This window comes from Rhineura floridana, chromosome 13 (assembly GCF_030035675.1).
Source record: "Rhineura floridana isolate rRhiFlo1 chromosome 13, rRhiFlo1.hap2, whole genome shotgun sequence".
Lineage (NCBI taxonomy): Eukaryota > Metazoa > Chordata > Lepidosauria > Squamata > Rhineuridae > Rhineura > Rhineura floridana.
The window spans coordinates 8,395,786-8,418,947 of record NC_084492.1 but is presented as its reverse complement, the minus strand read 5'-3'; the positions used below and the strand labels follow the sequence as shown (position 1 = coordinate 8,418,947).

General features: G+C 44.4%; 1 protein-coding gene across 4 annotated transcripts in view; it reads left to right on the top strand.

The window, feature by feature from the left end:
* Positions 1-236: 236 nt before the first annotated feature.
* The window catches only part of OGFOD1 (2-oxoglutarate and iron dependent oxygenase domain containing 1), a 28,577-nt gene continuing 5,651 nt past the window's right edge, over positions 237-23,162 (top strand). The window contains exons 1-12 of one of the 4 annotated variants that reach the window (XM_061594563.1): positions 237-507; positions 6,985-7,160; positions 9,307-9,353; positions 10,159-10,259; positions 10,477-10,593; positions 11,241-11,332; positions 12,093-12,221; positions 14,058-14,171; positions 17,680-17,759; positions 19,999-20,288; positions 21,267-21,389; positions 22,506-22,564. In XM_061594563.1, the coding sequence (XP_061450547.1) occupies positions 321-507; positions 6,985-7,160; positions 9,307-9,353; positions 10,159-10,259; positions 10,477-10,593; positions 11,241-11,332; positions 12,093-12,221; positions 14,058-14,171; positions 17,680-17,759; positions 19,999-20,288; positions 21,267-21,389; positions 22,506-22,564 (1,515 nt within the window). In that variant the 5' untranslated portion in view covers positions 237-320. Of the gene's footprint in view, positions 508-6,984; positions 7,161-9,306; positions 9,354-10,158; positions 10,260-10,476; positions 10,594-11,237; positions 11,333-12,092; positions 12,222-14,057; positions 14,172-17,679; positions 17,760-19,998; positions 20,289-21,266; positions 21,390-22,505; positions 22,565-23,162 lie in introns of all 4 variants that reach the window. The other 3 variants (XM_061594562.1, XM_061594565.1, XM_061594564.1) reach the window with 3 other exon arrangements.

Genomic DNA, 23,162 nt, shown 5'->3' with positions numbered 1-23,162 from the left:
CAGCGACGTCACGCGAGGGCGAACGGTATAAAGCCACAGCCAATGAGAATGCGCAGGGGGCAAGTCGCTGTCTAGCCACTGTGCCTATTGGTTGACAGAAACCTGCCCTTGAATTTTCATTGGCTGTTGCTGGCAGCTCTGCCCCTCAACTTACGTTCCTAGAAGCTGTTAAAGAGGCCACACAAATATACTCGCTTCTCTCTCTCATTCGCCCTACTGCCTCCCGCCCAGCGCTAGGATTGGACAGCTAGGATTTAGGCCCGCCTTTAGCGTAAGGCATGATGGGAGCCGTAGTTTGTCGTCGAGGGTTCGCGTGAGTGATGAGTGGAAGGCGCAGCCGAGACCGGTCGGTGGTTGAGGGGGGTTCGCTTTCGTCCCTCGTCGGGGAAGCGGCTAAGAAGCGAGTCAAGCGAGAGGTGCGTGCAGACTTCTCCGCGCCCGTGAGGGAGCAGGCCCTGCGGGAGAAGGTAGCCGCGGCTTGGGCCTGCAAGAAGGCGCTCGACCACGGTAGGTGGTGAGGGATTGGGACGGAAAGTCAAGGCGGGACGGAAGGAGGACCCAGCCTTAGTGGCTGCCTCGAAGGCTCTAGATCTCATTGAGGAAACTGTGTCTGTGTTGTATTTGCGCGGGTAACAGGGACCGTTTTGTGAGGCAGCATAGTAGGTTAAGCAGAATTTTGCACTTGGACCTGAGTTCAAACTCCTCTTGGCTGTAAAGCTCCTGGGTGGATCTTGGGCCAGTCATAAGAACATAAGAAGAGCCTGCTGGATCAGGCCAGTGGCCCATCCAGTCCAGCATCCTGTTCTCACAGTGGCCAACCAGGTGCCTGGGGGAAGCCCGCAAGCAGTACCCGAGTGCAAGAACACTCTCCCCTCCTGAGGCTTCCGGCAACTGGTTTTCAGAAGCATGCTGCCTCTGACTAGGGTGGCACAGCACAGCCATCATGGCTAGTAGCCATTGATAGCCCTGTCTTCCATGAATTTGTCTAATCTTCTTTTAAAGCCATCCAAGCTGGTGGCCATTACTGCATCTTGTGGGAGCAAATTCCATAGTTTAACTATGCGCTGAGTAAAGAAGTACTTCCTTTTGTCTGTCCTGAATCTTCCAACATTCAGCTTCTTTGAATGTCCACGAGTTCTAGTATTATGAGAGAGGGAGAAGAACTTTTCTCTATCTACTTTCTCAATGCCATGCATAATTTTATACACTTCTATCATGTCTCCTCTGACACGCCTTTTCTCTAAACTAAAAAGCCCCAAATGCTGCAACCTTTCCTCGTAAGGGAGTCGCTCCATCCCCTTGATCATTCTGGTTGCCCTCTTCTGAACCTTTTCCAACTCTATAATATCCTTTTTGAGATGAGGCGACCAGAACTGTACACAGTATTCCAAATGCGGTCGCACCATAGATTTATACAATGGCATTATGATATCGGCTGTTTTATTTTCAATACCTTTCCTAATTATTGCTAGCATGGAATTTGCCTTTTTCACAGCTGCCGCACACTGGGTCGACATTTTCATCGTGCTGTCCACTACAACCCCGAGGTCTCTCTCTTGGTTGGTCACCGCCAGTTCAGACCCCATGAGCGTATATGTGAAATTCAGATTTTTTGCTCCAATATGCATAATTTTACACTTGTTTATATTGAATTGCATTTGCCATTTTTCTGCCCATTCACTCAGTTTGGAGAGGTCTTTTTGGAGCTCTTCGCAATCCCTTTTTGTTTTAACAACCCTGAACAATTTAGTGTCATCAGCAAACTTGGCCACTTCACTGCTCACTCCTAATTCTAGGTCATTAATGAACAAGTTGAAAAGTACAGGTCCCAATACCGATCCTTGAGGGACTCCACTTTCTACAGCCCTCCATTGGGAGAACTGTCCGTTTATTCCTACTCTCTGCTTTCTGCTTCTTAACCAATTCCTTATCCACAAGAGGACCTCTCCTCTTATTCCATGACTGCTAAGCTTCCTCAGAAGTCTTTGGTGAGGTACCTTGTCAAACGCTTTTTGAAAGTCTAAGTACACTATGTCCACTGGATCACCTCTATCTATATACTTGTTGACACTCTCAAAGAATTCTAATAGGTTACTGAGACAGGACTTTCCCTTGCAGAAGCCATGCTGGCTCTGCTTCAGCAAGGCTTGTTCTTCTATGTGCTTAGTTAATCTAGCTTTAATAATACTTTCTTCCAGTTTTCCAGGGACAGAAGTTAAGCTAACTGGCCTGTAATTTCCAGGATCCCCTCTGGATCCCTTTTTGAAGATTGGCGTTACATTTGCCACTTTCCAGTCCTCAGGCACGGAGGAGGACCCGAGGGACAAGTTACATATTTTAGTTAGCAGATCAGCAATTTCACCTTTGAGTTCTTTGAGAACTCTCGGGTGGATGCCATCCGGGCCCGGTGATTTGTCAGTTTTTATATTGTCCATTAAGCCTAGAACTTCCTCTCTCGTTACCACTATTTGTCTCAGTTCCTCAGAATCCCTTCCTGCAAATGTTAGTTCAGGTTCAGGGATCTGCCCTATATCTTCCACTGTGAAGACAGATGCAAAGAATTCATTTAGCTTCTCTGCAATCTCCTTATCGTTCTTTAGGACACCTTTGACTCCCTTATCATCCAAGGGTCGCTGTCTCTCAACCTAGCCTACCTCACAGGGTTGTTGTGAGGATAAAATAGTGGAGGAGAATCCAGGACCCTAAATCTGGAAAAGGGCATATTTGTGCTTATAATTAATACTCCAGTTTGGTTTAATTTTGTATACATTTTATGTGTAAATTGAATAATTTTCTTATTTATTTACAAAACATATGCCCCACACCCTCAACATTCATTCATTCATTATTTTATTTGTATGCTGCCTTTCCACAAAAAAATGTGCTGAAGGTGGCTTTCAACAAGATGAACAGAAATACAGCTCAAAAGCAATTTCCTAATAACAAAAAATAATAAAACAGTAACATAACAACAAATATAACAGCAAGCAAAAACTTTCCAATGTTATGAACATAATAGAGCAATCTAAAAACAAACAAAGAAGTAACCATAACTCCCCCTCCCTAAGGAAAACCTTCTACTATGTCTCCTACAAAGCTTCATTATTCTGAGCAGAGGCTTGTTTTGGAGGGAAGGCTTCAGCAGCACAGTCTCTTTGTAAGCAGAGGTTTGGACTCCTCCCCTTCAATACAGGTGTAGGCTTCCAGAATCACTTTGGGGTAAAAGGGGCAGGGCAGGTCTTCTCCCAGGCTGGCAGAGCTTGTGCAGAGATCATAAATTCATTTTTCTAGGGTAGGAGAGTGGATAAATTAAGTGGGGGAGAATATAGGCTGATCTGAGCTCCTTATAATTGATGATGAAGAGGGAGCGGGCAGGTTTTCATTTAAGCCAGAAATATCATCAGATCAGGCCAAAGACCCATCTAATGCAGCTTCCTGTTCTCACAGTTGCCAACTAATTGCTCTAATGGGAACCCTGGAAGTAGGACCTGAGTGCCGCTGTGCTCTCCCCACTTGTGATTCCCAGCAACCGGTATTCAGAGGCACCATCCTGCTTCTGACAATGGAGTTGAAGCGTAGCCCTCATGGCTAGTAGCCATCAATAGCCTTATCCTCCATGAATTTGCCTAATCCTCTTTTAAAGTCATCCAAGTTTGTAACCGTCACTACATCTTGTGAAAGTAATTTCCAGAGTTTAACTCTCCAACATACAGTTTCATCAGATGTCCCTGAGTTCTGGTGTTATGAGAGAGAATGAAAAACATTTCTCTGTCCACTTTCTCCTCACCAGGGGTGCCCAAACTGCAGTCTGTGGACCACCACGGCCCACAAGCTTTATTCAGGTGGTGTGCAGCGTGTCTGTAAAAATACAATTAAAAATCATACAGCATCTAGCACAATGCATGACAATTGGTACACAAGCAGAAAAATCATTAAGTGGCCGGCCAAAAGCCTCAGCAATTTTCACATTGTCCGTGAAAGAAAAAAAAGGAAATCCTGCTGTGTGGCTTTGCCTCATCCTTTTCTTAATCTTTTCCAACCCTACAATATCCTTTTTGAGGTGAGGGGATTATGAGCCATTTACTTGTATGCCACTTTTCCACACGATGGTGCCTAAAGTGCCTCACAATGTATCAAATGAACAATAATCATACAAAACGTATTAGAAACAATTACAAATAATCAAATTGTAAACCACTTAAAGGTTTTCTTACAATCAAGCAGCATATAAATATTGTTAAATAAATATCATTAAGTACAAAGCATCCACACAGCATTGTATAAAGCAATACGAATAAACCAACATAAATAAATAACTGAACCGAAACAGATGACAAAATGATACCAATACAGTAGGGCCCAAAACCACTGTAAAGTGGAACTCATCGAATAGAATGGCGCGCGATGCCCGAAAACCGCCGTAAAAGCGGAACAAGCGCCGTATCAGTGGGGCTTTAGTCTAATTGCGTCTAATTGAGACCGCTGTATTAGCGAAGCGCTGTAAAGCGAAGCTCTGTAAAGCGGGGCCCTACTGTACAAAAATGCAAGGATAGCATACAAAACCTCACCCTTTTCCAGATGGAGATGTGTTCTCAGATCACACAGCAAGGATGCTTTACATACCTGTCCAAGGGGGTATCTGGTGCTAGTCCTACTCAGAGTAGACTCCTTGAAGTTAATGGACATGACCAACTTAGGTTCATTAATTTTAATGGGTCTACAACCCACTTAAAATTATGGTTCAAAGTTAGTCATGTCAGGGGGTCAGTTCTGAAAGGAGTAGTACTGAATACAAGCAAATGAGTACTGTACAGAATCTTCAAGCATTTCACTATCTCCAGAGTCCTCTATAGCAGGGGCTCAGTGGATATTGTAGAGCTAGAAAAGGTGCTGAAAAGGCCAACCAAAATGATCAAGGGGCTGGAGCAACTCCCTATGAAGAAAGGTTGCAGCATTTGGGGCTTTTTAGCTTAGGGAAAAGGCAGGTAATGCATAATTCTAAAATCACAGGTTGTGGAGAGAAAGAAGGCTTTTACCCTCTCTCATAATAATAGAATTCAGGGTCATTAATAAAGCAGAATGGTAGGACATTCAGGACAGACAAGAGGTAGTGCTTCTTCACACAGCACATATTTAAACTATGGAATTTGCGACTGCAAGATATGATGATGGCCATTCACTCAGATAGCTTTAAAAGAGGATTAGGCCACTTAATGGAGGTTAAAGCGTCCGTGGCTAGTATTATGATGCCTGCATGCTGCTTCCCAGATCAGAACTATTATGCTTCTGAATACCAGTTGCTGGGAGTTGTGAGTGTGATTGTGCTTGTGCCCTGTTTGCGGGCTTTCCATGGACTTCTGATCAGCTGCTGTGGGAAAAGAATGCTGGATTAGATGGGCCTTTGGGCCTTAGATGTGTGCACACGTTGATGTGGAAAGGGTTCATTAGTCAAATGTTCCAGGGATAAATGTTGTCCTTGAAAAGAAATTCTGGAGCTGAGCCAGGTTCATGTTAATCCCTGGAGTTGCCCACATTATGGAAATAGTTGACAATGCCTTATGACTTGGTCAAAAAGGAGCATGCTCAGAGTGTCCTTCTTTCACAAATGAGTCAGCTTTTGTGTATCTGGGGCTAAGGGGTGCAGATTCTGGCTTCCGTTGCATTCCTAGGTTAAGTGTGAAATGGCCTCAAACCATCTCTGTATCATGAATGCACTGAATTGAGGGTTCTTGCATACTCCTGTTGGTCAGTATCTACACAGACAACTTAGATGACAAAACATTGCGGTCACGTGAGCTTCTACATGTTTTGCCAGCAGTTAGGTCTGTCCAGGCAAACTAATGGTCGGAGGTCCCACAAAAGAACATACTAAGAGTTAGAGATATCTCAGGAAAAATGGGAGTTTGGCAACGGAAGTTCTTATAAAGTTCTCTTTATTGTGAACATATCTGCATATAATGATACAAGTGGCTAGTGCCGGAAATCAGAATATTAGGTCATACGTTTCACATACAGAGGATGTACATCGGCAATACATGTTATACATCATATTACAGTTACATCACATTGCACCATCAGTAATGCCGTTGTGTCACCCTCATTGTGTGTGGACCTTCAACGCTCAGAGTAGATGTCATCTGTTTCTTCTGACCAGGCTAAGAGAACTGGTCCTGACCTCTTACTCTGTTGGCATTAAATAGGTCTTATACCACGTGTTCCTTCTAAATACTGTTTCTATCTCTATGAAAAATGGAAATGGGCTGCCTTCAAGTTGATCCCGACTTATGGTGACCCTATGAATAGGGTTTTCATGGTAAGCGGTGTTCAGTGGTGGTTTACCATTGCCTTCCTCTGAGGCTGAGAGGCAGTGACTGGCCCACGATCACCCAGTGAGCTTCATGGCTGTGTGGGGATTCGAACCCTGGTCTCCCAGGTCGTAGTCCAACCTTCTAACTACTACACCACACTGGCTGTCCTCTATCTCTTTACTCCAAAGATATCTGGCACCTCAATCTTTCTGCTAACTGCCATCTCAGATCTTGACTCTGTACTGCAGTCTCATGGACAGCTGCATTCATAAAAAGAAACCAAGGTTTTATTGTTTACACTTCCCGGGGAAACATTGGCTAACTTCCCAGAAAGGGGAGAATTAAGGTGGGTGGACAGTAAAATTTATTTTAAAGCACCAAACCCGGCTTGCGTTTTAACCATACCCCTGTACCACTTATTGTTAACATAATTCACCATATACAAAGGCTCAAGATGGCCAATATCCACAGAAACAGTGGTGGCCCATGACAAATTCCACATGGCCCATAACTTCTGTGTGTTATTTGCAAACGTACTATAATCTTAAATGTTGTGTGTAATTTTGAGCATAATTGATGTTGAATGACCAGCCTTGTCAAGATTAAGAATTTTGCATGTCTACAGCTAAATAACAAGAATAAAATGCAAACAAGGCTGTGTTGTTATGTGTTTCAGGAAGCTGTTGTCTTGTTTTGTCTTCTCCAGAGGCCATTGTGTTGGACCCTGTTCCCTTCCACCACTGTATCATCCCAAACTTCATTCAAAATGAGGGCTTTTTAGAAGGTCTGCAGAAGGAACTTTTGAGCCTGGATTTCCACAAGAAGTGCAATGACTTGTACAAATTCAAGCAGGTGCTTTATTTGGGATATTTTATTTATTTATTTCAAGTATTCCTCCCGCCCCCACTCCAACCAAAGAAAGCTGCCGTAGCTGCTTACAACAATCACTAATCCTTGTTCTTAGGCAAGGTCTAAAGACATGACACCAAAAGAAAAGGGATTGAGGGGTGGAGGAAAAAGCAAACCCTGGCACTAGTTCTTTAGCTGCAAAATTCACATAGGGTAGCCTTAGCATCAAATCACTACAGTAGTGAGTGGAGGACACTCTTTGGCTCCACCCTCTATAGGATCGGCTCTGCACATGTTAGCTTCCCATGCAGTTTAAAACCCTGCTCGTGTAGGGATTTAAAATGTGCAGGGAGCTAACACAAGTAAGAATTGGCTCCCCGCTGTAGGCAAACACGTGGAGAGTGACAAGGACTGTTCATCTAGAATGTGATGAAAGAGGTGGGATCAACAGAGCAGCCTGGAATGGTTTAAGGGGGTGATGACTGAATAGGGCAGCCTTCCCTAGCCTGGTGCCCTCCAGAGGTTTTGGGCAATACTTCCCATCAGCCCCAACCAGCACAGCCATGCTGGGTGGGGTTAGTGGCAGTTGTAGTCTGAAACGGCTGGAGAGCACTAAGGTGGGCAAGGCTGGAATAGGGCTATGCTTTGCAGCAGAACCATTAGATCCTGGTGTACAGGATGTTTGATGGAAGGACTGGGAAGACTCCTTGAGCCCTTGGACAGCTGCTGTTAGAGGAGACGGTACCACTCTTGAGTTCCTTTGGGAGGAAGGGTGAGATATACGTTGGAATAATACTGAGTTTTATGGGCTGAGTTGGGTTGAGGCACTTTCATAGGTTAATGTGCCCATATGCATGCCACACAATATTGCCGCTGCTGTTTCTTGCCTCTTCCCGTTTTTATGTTTTATGTTTTTATGATTATTGTTTATTATTTATGTTTTAATATAATCTTATAAGAAAAATAAGTAACAGTCCTAAGAAGTGGACTGAAGTGTTGTTGTTTTTAAGGTTCTGAGGCTGTAGGAGGTAATACAAGACAGCGACAAGAACGGGGGAATGTTATGGAACTCTTGCCTAAGCCTGCTTTGCAGATACATCCCCCAGGGTAGCATCCAAGCCATTTGCCCACTTGTATTTACGCTGATCATTTGTGACCAAGGAGGAGGAAGGGGACTTTTTATAATGTTTTGTTGACTTCAGGCTGTTTCTACTCTCCATAGCAGGCTTTCGGCATTGCCCGGGGCAGGGAGGTTGCTATTTTTAATGTGTGCTGATTTTCATGAAGGGAAATTGAGAAGGTAAGGGCTGATCAGGGTCAATAGGTGACAGGGTATAGGATGGGCTATTCCTGTCCATTTCAGGCACTGCTGATTTAGGTAGAGTCTAGTTGCTTACGGTTGTTTGTCAGAACCAGAATTTTGAACTGTAAGATGCTGCTATGAATTTGAGAGACTTTGGGGTTGCATTGATGAGCCCCACTTAGAGAATTGGTAGGTAGAAAGAGCTGTTCTCCAGCTCTTTCTTAGTGCAGAGGTAGAAATTTGGCTTACAGAGCTGCACGGTTTGGACTGGGCTTATCAGTCCACTTGTTCATCAGGTCGCTTTGCATGGTGATACCCAGTATTCCTAAACAGGCTTGATCTAAGTGCAGCACCTGTTTTTCAGAAGCAGTTATGAAAGATCGGGGATCAGGTCTGTTCTGTGCACCTCCCATCAAGTTGTATAGCTACCCTTGTAGCCGCTGCATCCCCTGCTCAACCTCTCCACCGGGAATGCTGCTGAGAGACCAGTATGGCCCCCAGTTCATTCTGTGTTGTCCTTTCCAGACTTCCTTTGACAATATTTCTGGAGGAAATATTACCCTTAGTCAGAAAAGCTAGCCAGCATGTACTTTTTGGGGGGGGGGATATTGGGAGGAGATTGTGGCCCCTAAACTACCTGATCAGGTACAGTGTCCTCTCCTCCCTCTCAGATGGCAACTCGTGGTACTGGGGACTGGATTTGGCCTTGCGAGCTCCCGCTGTTTTAGGGAGAACGCCCAGATAAAATATCAGGTTATTTTCTTTCCTTTAGTTGTTACCATAAAATCCATTTGGAGCAGAGGGTAAAAGTTGTAACTCTTGTTGCTTTCTGTTCCATATGCAAAGTCTGATGACCTGAAAAAGAGAAGGGAGCCTCACATTGCCGCTTTAAGGTAAAATTGCTGCTGTGTAATATGCCAAAGGCTACTGTGGATTATGATGGTCTAGTCAAAGAAGCATGGGTGTTCCTGTGTGTCTGGAATTCAGTCCTAAACAACTGGACATCTGCTGCCACCTTATTCTCTAACATATCTAAAGTTTGTGCCAATTTGGTCTGCTAGGTGTGTTTTATGCTGGTTATACAACTTGGGCTAAAAACTTAAGCATGTTTACTTGGAAGTAAGCCCTTCTGATCTCTGTGGGACTTGCTTCTTGGCCAATAATCACAGGCCACACATTTCAATGTTTGTTTTTGAGCACTTGACATCTCCATCTGCCTTTTTTTTTTTTTTTTACTTTCCATATAAAGATACCTCCAGTATTGGAGGTGGTATGTCTCTGAATACAATTTCTGGGGAACCCAAATAAGAGAGTGCTGTTGCACTCATGTCCTGCTTATGGGCTTCCCAGAGGCATCATTGGCCACAGTGAGATCAGATGGGCCTTGGGTCTGATCCGGCAGGGCCTTGGTTATGTTCTTAAGACCAGAGTAGGGGTGGGGGAGAACTAGAGACAGAATGGGGCGACTGGGATGTGTGCTGAGTGGAGTCCTACATCCCTAATCACTGGGAACCCCTTTCCTGCTCAACCTTCATCTGGTTTTTAACCAGCGAATTGTATTTGAACATATGGAGACATTTCTAGTGAACTGTGGTAATTTATCAGAAGGGTAAGCAGTCAGGTTTCATCCCACAGGCAATAGGCAGTAGGCTGAGATTTTGCAGGCTCACATTCAGCATTTAATTGTCCCTCTTCCAGAAAAGTTCTCTTTGAAGAGTTCCGGTCTTGGCTTTCTGATGTGGTCCAAGTAGAGCTGGAGCCAACCATTGATCTGTCCTGTGCTAAATATGAATATACAGGTAAGCAAACCCCTGCTATCTCCATTGCAGAGAACAGCTCATTGTATAGGTAGGAGAGTCTGGGTACAGTATCTCTGATGGACATTATTGGCTTCGGTTTGAGCAAAAGACTAAAGCCTTACAGTCTGGCCAGGCTTTTTCAATAGTCTCCACCTTGACCCATTTGCTCTTCTGTGACATACATGACACAGATGTCTCAAATCATACTCTTTTGCAGATACCTTGCTCTGTCATGACGATGAATTAGAGGGGCGGCGAATTGCTTTCATCCTTTACCTTGTACCACCATGGGATAAAAGGGATGGCGGCACCCTGGACCTGTTCAGCACAGATGGTAGGTGGGAAATAGTAATCCGGTTCCTCCTGCAGTATTTCTACCTACATTATATGTTTGTAAAGCATTCACGGGTAGTGTGAAGCTTACAGGTGAGGCAGGCAAGGACATATCCCAAGGCCCAGAGCAGTGGCAGGCCCACATGGTAAAGCCTGGAGTTCAGCCTCACCAGGTGGGTGGGAAGCCAGCCAGGGGAGGGGTGGGGTGGGGTGGGAAGAGAAAGGGAAGGGAAGTTCTGGCAACCCTGGGATGGGGGGGAGAAGGGGAGCTGTGGCAACCCCTGGGTATGGTGGAGAGGAGGGAGGGAGCTCTGGCAACTCCTGAGGGGAACAGGGGAGAGCTACAGCGAACCTTGGGAGGAGGGGGGCTTTGGTGATGGTAGGTGGGGTTGGTAAGTGAAGCGAGCAGGGCTGGAGCCCCTAGTATTATAAAGTCTCAGCTAGCAAGCTATAAATGCCAGTAAAGGTGGGGGTTAATGTAAACAACTGGCCTGTAGGAGCAGGCGAGATCTTGGTGCAAAGTACAGTGCAATTTCTCCTGGGCTTTGTGGTTCATCTGGAGATGTGATGTTAGAAATGTGACTGGGTTATGCTACTGGATCTGTCTACTCAGTGCTACATGTGGTGTGATACTTTCCCCCCCAGCAGATAACTTCCAACCTTTGCAGATTGTCAAGTCATTGGTGCCTTCGTGGAACTCGCTCGCTTTCTTTGAAGTATCACCAGTCTCCTTCCACCAGGCAAGAAACCTTTCTTTGTTCTTGAACTTCCTCTGCAAATGTGCCACAGTGCCCCTCCATATTCTCCTCTATCCTCTGATGCCCTCCCTGTGTTCCAGGAGACTTGTCCTTCCAATTCATTTGAGGCACTCTCCGTGTGATCGGTGGGCCTTGAGGCTCACCTCAGGCCACACCCTCTCCCAAGCCATTGCAAATTCAGTTCTTAGGGTTGTAGCCAAATGACTTGTACTCCGAGTAGACCCATTGAAATTAACAGACCTAAGTTAATCATGGCCATTATTTTCAGTAAGTCTGCTTTGAGTAAAAATTAGTTGGCTACAACCCCTAGCCTCTTATCTTGACCCTCCCAGCTCTGACCCCTTGGCACAACTCCTAGGTTAGTTCCACTCTGAGAGCTGCCCTGAGTAGCATCCCCCGACTGATGCTTGGGTCAGTCTAGGAGTGCTCTAGATCACCGCTGCCTGTTTTTCCTAGGGCATAGCTTGGCCATCCCATGGACAAAAGCTTTGGTTTTATTTTCAATGCTTGGGTTGATCTGGCTCATGCAGCCTTGGTCTGTGGTATTTCATTTAGCTATTATGTCATAATTGATACTAGATTTATTTTCCAATATTTCTGCGTGGCCCAGTCTGGAGGATTGGGCAGGACAAAATGCTAAATTAGCTGAGGCAGCTCTTGGCCTATTTGTGATCTGTATTAAGTTCCTGTGTCGGAGACACTAGTGCTAACAGCAGGGTTTTTGTTATTGTTCCCATCTCAGGTGGCTGAAGTTGTTTCCAAAGGGAAGTGTCGCTTGTCAGTGAGTGGCTGGTTTCATGGCCCCTCAGTAGCAAGGCCGGCACGCCATGTTGAGCCACTCCTCCCACGGAGCCCCCACATCCCTTTTGATGTAAGTAAATGTTACTTCCTTTTTGAGTGGGTCTGAATGACCTCGTTCCACAGTATGTTCACTACTTAGAGTGTCTCTTCTACCCTGCCAAGTAATTGGACCATAAAAGAAAGATTCCTTTAGGACTGAAGTTTCATTCCACTCAAGTTGGGGCAGGAAATAGTGCATATATAACAGGAGTTTGGCAACTGTCAGCTCGCAGGCCAAATCAGAGGCCATCAATTTCTCCAGCATAGGAAGGAACATTATTATTATTAAACATTTATTATGTGCCCTTCCCCTAGAAGTCCCAGGACAAATTACAATAATTTTAAAATACAGCATTAAAAACATTAAAAACAACCTAAAATCACAAAATATGGCGGGTCCTGCAAATATGCATCTCAGGTGTCAAAGGCCAGGATAAAGAAGTGTGTCTTCAGCATACAATGAACACTGTACAGTGAAGATGCGATACACACTTCAGTGGGGAGGGAATTGTACAACATTGGGGCTGCCACAGAGAATGCCCTCTCCCAGGTCTCTACCCTCTGAGGTTTTGAGGGTGGCAGAACTACCAAAATTGCCCCCTCTGGTGATCTCAATACCCGAGAGGGTCTGTAGGGAAGGAGGCAGCCTTTCAGAGATTTGGGCCCTAAGTCATTTATGGCTTTAAACACTAGTGTGAGCACCTTCAACTGGACCCAGAAATGAACTGGCAACCAATGCAGCTGTTTCAAAACTGGTTATATGAAATTTATAGGCAACCCCAGCCAGTAATCTGGCTGCTGCATTTTGGACCAGTTGAAGTTTTTGAGTCGTTTTCAAGGGCAGCCCCATTGCAGTAATCTAATCTGGAAGTTACCTGAGCATGGAGTACAGGAATACCCCGCTACACGGACCTTCAATTTATGGACACTCGCGAGTATGGACATATTTACAGTAGCACCATTCCCCTGTTTACGTACTGACGCTTCGCAAGGACGGACACTCAACTGTTTTAATTTTACTAGTGTAGTGTTACATGGTTTTGTTTTGTCTGGGGCGTTTGTTGGGGGATTTTTTACCTCTCCCCTCCTCAGCCCTGTTGAGGGCTCCAGCAGCTGCCGTTCCCCCGAGACGAGCCTGGGCTGGGAGCCTTCTCGCCTTTTGCCACCAGCTTTGTTTCTTTCCAGGCGGTGGTGGGTTTTTTTTTACTTTCCTTCCCTCCTCCTTAGGAGGGCTCCAGTGGCTGCCATTCCCCCTTTTCAGTTCTCAGTTTCTCGTGAGACGAGCCTGGGCTTGGGAGCCTGTGGCTGCGGCTCCCCTTTGCAGCCTTCTCGCCTTTTGCCAAAGCTGGCAAACCACTCAGAGCTGGAAATAGGCACTCCTATAGTTGCCTGAGAGAACCAGTGTGGTGTAGTGGTTAGAGCGTTGGACTACAACCCGGGAGACCAGGGTTTGAATCCCCTCATAGCCATGAAACTCACTGGGTGACCTTGGGCCAGTCACTGCCTCTCAGCCTCATGAAAACCCTATTCATAGGGTTGCCATAAGTTGGAATTGACTTGAAGGCAGTACATTTACATTATACAGCCACCTGAGCCTCCAGTGACAATTCATGTGCAGTGATTCTTGATTTCCAGAAGCTATCTGGCTTCTGAGCACTTGGTGTGTGAAGATAGTTTACACTATGGGAGTATCAAAAAGTATGTGAAAACACACTGAATGTGACTGACAAATGGCAGCATTCTTGCCCTCAAGGGGATTCAGGCTGAGGACAGGAAGGACTCTTTTGGACAAGCTTGTTCAATGCTGTAGTGGAGATTTTGTTGGGCCTCTTTTTCTTCCCCTCCACCTTTTTCCATTTTTCCCTAGCATGAGATTTTGTATGAGTGGATCAATCCAGTATATCTGGACATGGATTCCCAGGCCCAGATCCAGGAAGAGTTTGAGGATCGGTCTGAGAGCTTGCTGAAGGATTTTCTCAAGGTGGGTCTGGGACACTCAGTTCCTGTCCTGTAATATTGTGCACTACTTTCTGGGTAATGGGAGCAAGGAGGGTAGAAGGAAGAAACTTTATTTTCATTTTTGTGATGTCTATATTAACATCCCGCCAGGTCATTTGGCTTTTTTGAAAAATCTTCATCATTTGGGCTTTTAAATGCCCATCTTACTTCACAAAATCTGATGACAGCACCCTCTTAATGTACCTTAAGAAAGTTAGGATACTTTGGGTATACAGAGGCTTTCTTGTTAGCTGCCCAGTGACTGCAGGACTCACTTGTTCTAGAATTGTAAAAAGACTTGTTTGATTTGTGTTCCTTGCTTGTAAGCATAGTAAGGAACTGGGAATTTAGACTTTTATTACATATTTTTACATATGGTCTTAAATATGTTATTATCTGCCTGGAGTACTTTGGGGTGATGGGAAGCTATTAATTAGGTGAATGCAGTTGTTTTTAAATAGCCTGGCTTCTTTTGTTGCTTGTTTTTTAAACATCTCTCACTTTTTGAAGCGTTGGGGAAAGTTGAAACAAGCACTATCTGCAAGAGAATATGTATGCTGAAGTTTTATCGACGTTAAGCTCGTTAGTTATAATTATTTGTGTGTTTGTATTAATTATGTATAAAGTAACAAAGTAGTGGCTGTTAACCCCGAGGATCACCAAAAAGTTCTTACACAACTAACATAAGTGCCATTGAGTAGGCTACATAAATCAATGTAGATCAAATAATAAATAAATAATGCAATCCAGTACACTCTTACCTGTGAGTAAGTCCCATTGGACCCAATGGAGCTTACTTCCAGGAAAGTGTGTATTGGACTGCAGCCCATTTACCTAAAAGTAAGCCCCACTGCATTCAGTAGGACTTCTGAGTGAACAGGGTTAGGATTCCTTTGTCATATTTATATTTGCTTATTACAATTGTTTATATCTCCCCTTTCAAGATACAAATCTTAATCAAGGCAGCTTTTTTGTTGGAGTATATTTTGACCCCAGGTGTTTTTTTGTTTCTAGAAGGAAATGGTGTTACCTGGCTGAAATTTGGGGATGTTGTATGGGTGACAGTTTGTGAAAATATCCTAAAAGAACAAGCCTATAGGTCTACTCGTGTAAATTACACAATGAAAAGTGCACCTGGGGTCAAAAAGTACCCCACAACTCTTCTTTTTTTTATCATTAATTTTTATTCAAATTTTCAAAGACAAAAAACAAAACAAAAATAATTAAACAATAAAATAAAATGTTGATTTCCGATTTGTCGCAGATCAGTTATAGGTCTACAATATATAACAATCCTGTCTCTTAGATTATATTATAAAATCACTTTCCTCCAGTAGTTATCTTAATTAATCATCAAATCTCATAAGCATTACTTTATTCTTTCCACAAAAAGTCAGAGAGGTTTCAATTCCTTGAGAGATATATCTTTCAATTTTTCTCCAAATAAACATGTCGATTAATCCATCTCGTTCAAATCTGTTAGATCCAATAATTTCAATAGCCATTCTTCCATTATCAATGTTAATTCCATCTTCAATAATCCTGTTAAGTCCAGTAATTTCAGTAGCCATTCTTCCATTATCAATAATCCTGTTAAGTCCAGTAATTTCAGTAGCCATTCTTCCATTATCAGTATCCCATAATAATCTTGTTGTCATAGCCATAGTCCAAATAAACATATAGATTAATCCATCTCATCAAACCTGTTAGATCCAATAATTTCAATAGCCATTCTTCCATTATCAATATTAATTCCATCTTCCATCTTCAATAGTCCTGTTCAGTCCAGTAATTTCAGTATCCATTCTTCCATTATCAGTATCCCATATTAATCTTGCTGTCATAGCCATAGTCATATAATAAGAGTCTGATGGGAATTTCCTTTATCACAAATATTTCCTTGCCATCAATTCTGAATATGTTGCTGAAATATTGTTGTAAAGTCATATCTCTGTTCTTCTTTTTTACAAAATGCACTGGTTCATCTCTTGAGAATTTTTCCATTGTCACATATCTGTAGTTAATTCCATAGATTTTTTCTATGTCAAGCTCCATCACATCATTCCAGACCAGAAAATTATCCAAGACATTGATAACTTTATCTCTAATATCTTCATTAACTTCTTCAGAGACAACGTTGAATTCCAAACAGTAAACTTTATTTCTAATATCCATAAACTCCAGATCTTTTTCCAATTCCACATTTGTTCCAATCTCCAGAGCTTGTATCTTCCCTTTAATTTTTCTTTTCTCATCTCTAGTCTCATCAATCTCCTCTCTCACAAGATCCCCTATTTCTTTAAGCTCCTGCGTCATTTTGCCTAATTCAATTTTCATCTCCTGTCTACCCTGTCTCAGGGTTTGTTTTGTTATCTCAATCTCATCCATTATTTTCTGAAACATAATTTCTTCCATGGTCTCAGCCACTTTCCTGATTGCCATTCTTAAAACCACGAAAACAAAAATTATTTCAGCCACAATTGGGTTAATATTCCAGGCTTGATGACATCACAGTGTAGACAGTACAGCCTGCCTTATCTCTTATTTGTTCAGGAATACAAAACAAATTTAGTTCCCAGCTTCAAAACAGTTAGTGGCGTCGTGAACAAGTAGATTCGTCAAAATGAAATAGACCAAAAAGAAAATAGTCCCGGAAATATAATACTCCAAGTTCATAAATCAAATTTATTTGTTTTTTTTCCCTCCTCGAAATAGAAATCCCTCTTCCGTTTGTATCTTTAGAATGCACTTCCAGGCCAGCTTTTTGCAATAAAACCAAAGATAAGCTTTTTCAATTTCTTTCCTCCTTAATTTCGTGAATAAAAGAGAAGAGTTATAACTCACCCAGAAATTCTTTATAGCTGATTCATTGACAAATCTCTTTTTGCTGCAACGATTTAAACCAAGTGAAAAAAAAATAGAAAGAAGGATGCTTGCCTGTTAAAGTCCGTTTTTCTTTGAAGAAAAGATAAACGTGTCGCTTAATCAGTTAGAGCTTGTTGGAAGTCCGTCCGGCATTTGCTGGCTGAATCTTCTCTCATAAATTAATGAAATCCAGTCCTCCCAACAAAAACAGGCTTTTGTGGTTAATCTCTACGTTTCTCCCTGCCCGGAAGAAAATCTTTACCAGTCAAAAAGAACGTTCTGACTGATTCCTTCTTCTGAGACGAGAGCTCGTCTCAAAAAGCAGGCACAAGCGAAGTCACCCTTCCCGGAAGTCACCCCACAACTCTTCATGAAGGTTAAAAACCATGAAAGACATCATTTTGCCCTGCCACTTGAGGGGCATCAAACTTGGTAGCAGGTGACCTTCTAAGGCAGGGGTGGGGAACCTCAGACCTGGGGTCCAAATGTGGCCCTCTAGAGTTCTCTCTCCAGCCTTTGAGGCTCTCCCCAACAGTAAAACTCAAACTGAAGCAGAATGGCTAGTGCTGCTTAGGCAGAAATGTGGGGCTTGCCACAAAAGCCATTTGAATGTGCTTCATTCCTAGAGAGAGAAGTTCCAGCTCATCTGTGAGGCACTGAAGAAGGAAGGACTCAGATGGAGCAGCAGGGGCCCCCCTAACAAAAGGTAGGCCCCTCTCAGGCCATTTCTGCCACATTTTGCTTCTCTGGGATTGTTCAGTCGACTTTGACGATGCCAGCTGATCTGTACTGTGTGTATTTCAGTTATTTGTAAGGGATGAGTCCTGTGATTTGTAATTTGAGTGTCTCCACAAGGAATTTGACAATCTGAGAATTTCAGCAAAACAACTTAGCAACCTTTGTATCATGCTGCTTGAATTCCCTGAGGGCAGTGCAGGATTCCTGGGGACCTAGAGCTGGGGCTTCAGCATCCTGCTTTGCTTCTTATCCTTCCCTGCTGCTAATATTGAAGGGAAGGGTGAGGGAGACAAAGACAACATCGGGGCCTGCTCCAATTGTGTGTGTGTCTCTCTCTCTCTCTCTCTCTCTCTCTCATTCACACACACACACACACACACACACACATTCAGAGCCAACTGACACCAGCTGCCTCATGGGAAGGAATGCCTGACACCAGCTCCTGCTCCCAGGGGGCTGGTTGGTTTGGTTTGGGGGCATGAGGTGCTTTTTAGGTGGGCCCCAAGAAGAATCTTTGGCAAGTTTGGGACAATGGAGAAGCCAGCACTGATGAAGGAAATGAAGGAGTTACAGAGAATGTCTCCAGAAGCTTGGCTGCTGGGAATTTTCTGCTGGCATCAAGGCCAGGCACAATGGTTGAAGAGATGAGCCCTGCCCCGATGAACACTTTGGAATGTCTCCAGCAGTGGAAAATAAAAGTAATTCAGCAGAGGCAGAGATTGCCGTGTCCCCCTCCCCAGTCGTAATCCCTGCCTTGTAGCTCATGCTGAAAAGAACCTGAAATAATTCATAGTATCAAGTGCCCACCCCTTTTCAGTGTATATATAGCAGTGACCTTGCTTGTATTTATTATTTATTTATTTATTTATTTATATATTGCATTTATATACCGCCCCATAGCCGAAGCTGTCTGGGCAGTTCACAACAATTAAAACATTAACAACGAATATACACAGCTGCTTCTTCCTTTTCCATCCCTCTCCCACCAGAGCTTCCCATAAGGAGGACATCTAGGCAAACCCTCTGCCCAGTGACAAGGCAATCCATCCACCCGCCCACCTGCAGAGAACATTCAGCGCAAACAACTCTTGTTTCATTAAAGAAAGATCTCCTTGGCCACACCAAGTAATTCCACTACTCCACCGTAACTGTTAAGACTGACACAGTGTTTAATGTGCATCTGAATCCCTGAAGAAAACACAGGCTAAGTTATGCGTAACTGCATTTTGCTCACATTCAAGCTTCACCTCTTCCTCCCCCACACTGATCTAAATTTAGGCAGTGAAGTTCTAGGAGCAATAAAGCTTTATGCAGAGACACCCAGTCCTGAGTCTGCTTCTCTGGTTGGGAGCCAGGACATCTTTTGTTTCAGAAATTCTGCTGGCCATTTTGAGGACTACAGTCAATAAATTGGATGAACCATTCTCCTGTTCCAGCTCTTAAAACAGAACTAACATGGTATAGTGGGTGGATTGTTGGACTGGTGGGGGGGGGGAGGGCAAAACTAAATGGTTAAGCAGAAGCGGCTGCAAACGATACTTCTCTCCCTCCCCTCATGTTGTATGTTCTCCACGTAAGATTTACGTGGACTTTCCCCTGTGTTGTGATGTCATTGCACAAGGGCAGGAAGGAGGCGCCCAGCAGCAGCAGCAGCAGCCAACAGTGCAGAGCAGAGTGAGGGATAACGTACAAAGTACAGCTGGTGTGGCATGGCTTGGGCCGCCGTTCCTGCATGTTACGGGTAGAGCACAAGAATACCGTATTTAGTGGCAGACCCATGCCACACCTAATGCATAATTCAGCACTTGAGACGAGGAAGAACCAGATCCCTGCTGACCCATGAAACTCTCTGGATGACCTTGAGCCAATCGCATTCTCTCAGTCTAATCTGCCTCCATTGGGTTATTGTGAGGAGACAATGGAATGGAAGCCCATGTACTCTGCCCCCCTGTGCTCCCCAGAGGCAAGGCAGGAGACAAATTTGAAAGGCCCATCGTCTGACTCCTTGCCTCTGTGACAAATGCATGTTTGAAAACCTGCATCTTGGAAGCAGAACCAACTTTACAAATAAGCCACCGCCTCCTTTATTTGCACAATGTAATCTCTCTGTATAATTTTCATGGCCTTGGTTCAGAATTTAAACACATTATTTTGGAGGGGTATAGAATGAACTTGCCCCTGTTAATAACGCTTGCTGTTGTTTTTAGGCACTATGAGAGAGCCGAAGAGGAGAGCCTGCCGGCCATCTTGAAGGATTGCATGGAGCTGTTCCGCTCAGAAGCCTTTTTCCTGCTGCTTTCCAACTTCACAGGCTTGAAGCTGCACTTCTTAGCTCCTGGGGAGGAAGAGGATGAGAAGGAAGGGGAAGGAGGAACAGCTGGAGGAGGAGATTCTTCCATATGTACACAAGGAGAGAGCAGCCGAGAGGAAACTACGCCCTCTCTACTGCCAGAGGAACATGGGAGAAGCTCTGACAGTGAGGTCAGCCAAGAAAGTGGTATGTAAAGCATCCTGTTCTAGTTGCAGTGACACCTTATTTTTCAACAGGGGCTCTGTTTCATGTGTGCCTTGGTGTGAAATGCTCAGGGCCCAGTTCGTGGAGTTGCACTCCAGCCACAGTGGCTCTGTTCTACTTTGGCTGGAGTAACTTGCTTGGGTGCCCGTTAGCTGCACAAGACTGGCACCTGCTGATCCAATATCATTTGACCTAAAGTAAGTGACTATACTGAAGGCTGTGCATTCAGAACAGGAAATTCAGCTAAGAACTGTTAAGTGTTGCATTTTTGTCATGTGTGTCTTAAATGTTACTGTGATCAGTACTTAAGTCTGTGTATACTCTGTGATTCCTCGGGAGGGCACAGATTTAATTTTTATAAGCTAGTTTGTAGCTCTTATAGTTGCCAGAGTATGTTTAAAACTGTCTAGGCAACACCTACTGAAATCTCCAAAGCCAGAAAGGTGGCCAAATGCCCTACATAGCTTCTTGCCCCTCCTGACGATTAACAAAACCAGAATGAATTATGTAAAATGAGAGGAGTTGTACGCCAACTGAGAACTATTGCACTTTAAGACACGTTGCAGAATTCAGCATTCTTTGCAGCCATATTTGAATTGCCTGGGCACAAAATTGCAGTTTGTGTTACCTGGGAGTATGCACAGCCCTGTTGGTAGGGCCTTGCCAGAGCTCACATCCATTTCTCTGTTGGTTTTGTGCTTGTGGGGGGAGTTAAAGTGCACATAAAGGGAAGGGCTCTTTGCCAAAGTGCCTCTTGCTGTTCCTGTTGGGTGGGGAAAAGATTAGAAAGTATATTGCTAGCCTAGTAAGCCTGGAAGTGTGAGGAATTCCTGGATCCGAAGCTATGCTAAGATCTGGACGGGAGATTTTAGGGGGCTGGTTTGTTCCCCACCCACCAGGTATACAGTGTGACCAGTATGGGGTGCAAAGAATACCTCTTATTGTTGTGTTCCTCTTCAGGCTCAAGTATCCCTCTGTGTTCCGGAGAGCTGAGGCATTGGAAGAAAGGTTGCTACACTCTAGTGCACGATGCCCAAACAACAGAGTTTGCCCTAGATCTGCTCCTCTTCAGTGGGTGTGAAGGTTGGTTTGGCTTTAAGCCTCCTGGAGCAGTTTTATGAGGCTGGGTAGAGGCCCATAAATAGTTCAAGATGGGTTTATTCCAAGTTTCCATCTCCCTGCAGTGTTTCTTTCTCGGTGTGTGCCCAGAGGATAGCAATCTAGGGCACTGTACCACACAAGCAGACAGGGGCAGGTGCCTTTCGTTTCGTTTTTGCTTTGTCTCTGTGAGATTTAAAAGGAGTGGGAAGGGAGTAAGCGTACTCGCTCAGCTGCCCAAGGCTATGCTTTGAAGTTGGGGGAAAGGGGGTGTGATGCAACTTCCTTTGGCCATCCCAGAAGCACCATCCTGTAAAGCAGTCTTCACCAACCAGGTGCCCTCCACGTGGTTTGGACTACAGCTTCCCTCAGACAAAGCCAGCATTGGTTGGCACTGGCTGCCCCAAACATATTGGAAAGTTTAAGGCAGACTGTAAAATCTCTTCATTCTCTTGATATTTTTTAAAGCTAAGAATTGGTCAAGGTCTTAATTATGGTAATGATGTTTCTTTGGTAGCCTGTAGATATGTGTATTCATTTTAAAAATCATAAGCTACCCCTAGAAAGCTCTTTTGAGGTGAATTTCTTCTCATCTACATCATAAATAAATGCATTCGCTTCACATACAGGTTTTTCTTAATAGTCCAGTGTGCAGGGCTGGCTCCAAAGGGAGGCCAGGTGGGGCCCTGGCTGAGGGCCCCTGGGGCTACAGGGGCCCCTCCACTCCCCTCCCGCAGTTCTCGGCAGGATTGCTGCTGCGGATCACAGAGCGAGAGCTTCGGAGCTCCTGTCATTCCCTTGCTTTAACCTACCTTTCTCGGCTGTCGTGTAGTTGCACTTCCAGCGCTGCCTTTAACCAAGATGGCTTCCCTAAGGGGCTGAAACCTCTGCCACCATCTTGGCTGATGGCACACATGCGTGCTATGCCTGCGCATCCTTGCCATCCTGCCGCAGATCACGTAAGGGAAGGGCCGGGGCCCAGGGCAGGATTGTGCCCAAGCCCCCGGCATGTCTGGGGCCGGCCCTGGCAGTGTGGTTTGAGCAGCGGTGTGGGGAAATGTTACAAAACTAGTAAATGATGCTACTCTTTTCTTTTTCAAGATTGGGATGTGGAGTGTGGTGGCTTTACTTCATACATCGCAAAAGGTGAAGATGAAGAGGTAAGTAGTTCTCTCTCCTCCCCCGCCTCCCTTTTTTTTTTTGGAAGCAGAAGCAAGTAATTTGATTAGGCCACCGCTCATTTTGAAAGCAGATTTGTTGAAGCCTCTGGCCAGAACATCTGCATGAATGTCCCCCCATCCTCTCCCTTCCCCCCCCCAAACATACACAAGTTTGGGGCGTGTGCAGAGGTAGTGAAGACTTCTTCCTGAAGTGTGAGCAAACTGTACTGCTTGTTTTTCGTAACATCACCAGCACATCACATGAAGGGCAGACCTAATATGGAGAACCATAGCATAAAGTTGTCAAGGCTTTGCAGGGGGGAAATGGGGGTGGTCTTGGTGCTCAGAGCTCCCGTTTGGAGGTTAGCAATCTTCTTGGGAGGGCTGTGTAACATTGCCTGCTCATTTTTAATGTACACTTGGCAGGGGATTACAGTTCACTTACTCTACACGTATACAGTGCCTTGCAAAAGTAACCGGACCCCTGACTGATGCTCTCATATTACTGAATTACAAATGGTACACTGTAATTTTGTTCTGTATGGTATTTCATTTTGAAATACTGAAACTCAACATCAATAACATGACATTGGTTTTA